Source organism: Rosa chinensis, chromosome 2, assembly GCF_002994745.2.
Source record: "Rosa chinensis cultivar Old Blush chromosome 2, RchiOBHm-V2, whole genome shotgun sequence".
In the NCBI taxonomy this organism is placed as follows: Eukaryota; Viridiplantae; Streptophyta; class Magnoliopsida; order Rosales; family Rosaceae; genus Rosa; species Rosa chinensis.
The window spans coordinates 52,600,296-52,603,625 of record NC_037089.1 but is presented as its reverse complement, the minus strand read 5'-3'; the positions used below and the strand labels follow the sequence as shown (position 1 = coordinate 52,603,625).

General features: G+C 39.8%; 1 protein-coding gene across 1 annotated transcript; it reads left to right on the top strand.

The window, feature by feature from the left end:
- The first annotated feature begins 231 nt into the window (after positions 1-231).
- On the top strand, positions 232-3,330 carry LOC112184511. Its single transcript, XM_024322780.1, has 4 exons — positions 232-792; positions 997-2,375; positions 2,470-2,575; positions 2,686-3,330. Exons 1-4 carry the CDS (start codon positions 232-234, stop codon positions 3,328-3,330), a joined length of 2,691 nt encoding a protein of 896 aa, XP_024178548.1.

Genomic DNA, 3,330 nt, shown 5'->3' with positions numbered 1-3,330 from the left:
GCTGAAGAAAATGCTAGTAACCGTAAAAGAATTCCTTGCCCTTGTTCAAGATGTGTGAACTTCAAAAAAAAGTCAATTAGAGTCATTAGGGGCCATTTGTATGCTTATGGCTTTAGTTTGAGCTACACAACTTGGATATGGCATGGAGAACCAAGTTTGTCCTCCTGTGGTAGTGCATCTGGTGGTTTTGGCATGCCCCAAAACCATCAAGTTGGGTCTGAAACTGTAGACATGTGTCAAGCAGCTTTCAATGAGGGTGATTGTGATGAGGAGTCATATGAGTTTAACAAGTTTGTTGAAGATGCCGAGATGCCTTTATTTCAAAACAGTGAACGCACTAAGCTAGATTCATTGGTGCAACTTCATAACTTGAAAGCTAGGTTTGGTATGAGTGATACTTGCTTTTCTGAGTTACTTTCCACTGTTGGGTCTTTGCTTCCTAAAGATAATGTACTCCCTCAAAGTCTTTATGAGGCAAAGAAGACTCTCAACAATTTAGGGCTGCAATATGAGAAAATTCATGCATGTCCTAATGACTGCATATTGTATAGGAAAGATTTTTCTGATGAAGAAAATTGTCCTAAGTGTGGTTTGTCTCGTTGGAAGCTAAAGAGGGATAAAACAGTTAAAGTGGGTCAACCTGCCAAGGTGTTGTGGTATTTTCCTATAATTCCTAGATTTAAGCGTTTGTTCAAATCTGCCGAAACTGCCGAAATGCTTACTTGGCATGAGGACAAGCGAACTAAGGATGGACACATGCGCCATCCAGCCGATTCTCCTGCATGGAAGTTGGTAGATTATAAATGGCCCGAATTTGCTAGTGAATGAAGAAATCTGCGGTTAGCTTTGTCAGCTGATGGTATTAATCCACATAGTTCTCTAAGTAGTAGGTATAGCTGTTGGCCCGTAATATTGGTGACTTACAATCTTCCTCCATGGTTGTGCATGAAACGGAAGTTTATGATGTTATCTCTATTAATATCTGGTCCGAAGCAGCCGGGAAATGACATTGATATCTACTTAGAGCCATTGATTGATGATTTGCAAAGGTTATGGGATGGAGTTAGTGATGTCTATGATGCACATAGGAAGGAATATTTTACACTAAAAGCTGTTTTGTTGTGGACAATCAATGACTTCCCCGCATATGGAAACTTATCGGGGTGCACCACTAAAGGTTACAAAGCATGTCCAATTTGTGGTGATAAAACTTCAGCCACACATTTGCCCCATAGTAGGAAAATGTCTTATACCTGTCACCGTAAGTACTTGCCACGTCATCATCCTTATCGGAGGCAGAAAAAAGCATTTAATAATGAGCAAGAATTTGAAGTTGCTCCTCCACCGCTATCCGGAGAGGAAGTGTTGAACATGGTAGAAGATATTAACTGTGAGTATGGCAAGGGAAAGAAGAAGAAGACCTCAGATTCTACCGGTACTTGTTGGAAGAAAAAATCCATTTTTTTTAACTTGGAGTATTGGAAATCTCTTCATGTTCGCCATGCTCTCGATGTAATGCATATTGAGAAAAATGTTTGTGAGAGTCTGATTGGTACACTACTGAACATGCCTTCTAAAACAAAAGATAATGTGGCTGCCCGCTTAGATATGATTGACATGGGTGTTAGACTTGATTTGGGTCCGAATATTGGGGAGAAAAGAACATATCTACCTGCTGCCCCATACACTTTGTCGAGAGCAGAAAAGATATGCATGTGTACTTCTTTCTTGGGAATGAAAGTTCCTTATGGTCATTCATCAAACATAAAAAATTTAGTGTCCATGGATGATTTGAAGTTGTATGGATTGAAATCCCATGATTGTCATACATTAATGCAACAATTGCTTCCCGTGGCTATTCGTGCGGTGCTTCCTAAACATGTTCGAATATCTATAATGAGGCTGTGCTTCTTCTTTAATGCATTGTGTACCAAAGTGGTTGATGTGTCGAAGTTGGATAAACTACAATCTGATTTGGTTTTGACCTTGTGTATGCTAGAGAAGATATTCCCTCCCTCCTTTTTCGACATAATGGTTCATCTCACTGTGCATCTAGTTAGAGAAGTGCGATTATGTGGGCCTGTTTTTTATAGATGGATGTACCCTTTTGAACGGTTCATGAAAGTTTTAAAAGGGTATGTTCGCAACCGTTTTCATCCTGAAGGTTGTATAGCCGAGAGTTATATTGGAGAAGAATCTGTGGAGTTTTGCTCGGAGTTTGTTCACCATTGTAATCCAATTGGAGTTCCTAAGGATTCAAGTAAGCTGTCTGGCCCACTTTCTAGTGCGAAACTGAAGTCAATAGATGAGAAAGAGAGAGACCAGGCACATCTTCATGTGCTGTCCAATAATGCTGAGGTGGATCCATATAAGAAGTAAGAACTTTCAGCTTTTATTCTTAGCTTTTATCTAAATTAAGTTTCTGTCAAACATTTTCTTATCCCTTGATTTTATTTTTTATGTGGGCAGCGCCCATAAAAAGATTGTCGAGGAGCTGTACGCTGGGAAAAAGAAGAGTAAAAAATGGCTAAGAAGTGAGCACAATCGTACGTTTGCCGATTGGTTTCAATCCAAGGTCAGTTCCTAAGCATGTTCAGCTGCTTTATATATAAAAATCAAATGCTTCGACTACTCTTGAGTAACATTATATGGCTGTTATATCACCAAGTTTCAACTCAAATGAAGGAAAATCCTACTGAGGTTTCAGAAACAATTAGATGGCTGGCTAGAAAACCGAGTTTCACGGTGTTTACTTATGAAGGCTATCTTTATAATGGAGTTAAGCACTTCACAAAGCAGCGAGATGATGCAAGAGTGGTCCAAAATAGTGGGGTTTCCTTATTGGCTAAGACGATGCAATTGTCTAGCGCTAAGGATAAAAATCCGGTGGAGAGTGAGATGACTTTTTATGGGGTTATCGAAGAGATATGGGAGCTTGACTATCAAGCTTTCAAAGCCCCATTGTTTCTGTGTCAATGGGCAGCAAATGAAAAAGGAATCAGGCAAGATGAGTTCGGTTTTACACTTGTAAATCTCAATCGGATTGGCCACCAAAAGGATAAATTTGCTTCTGCTAGTCAAGTGAAGCAAGTATTCTTTGTTGAAGATCCTATTGATTCCTACTGGTCGGTTGTACTAACGACCCCAAATAGAGACTATCGTGATTGTGTCTATGATGATGATCTAGGGGACACCACCTTGGAACATCAACCGTTTTATGTAGAACTACCACCTTGTGATGAAGACGAGAATGAGGCTGAAGCCACTTATCTTAGAGAAAATGTTGAGGGATTTTGGGTCGACCAGTTCACAACTCCAAGAGAACATTAG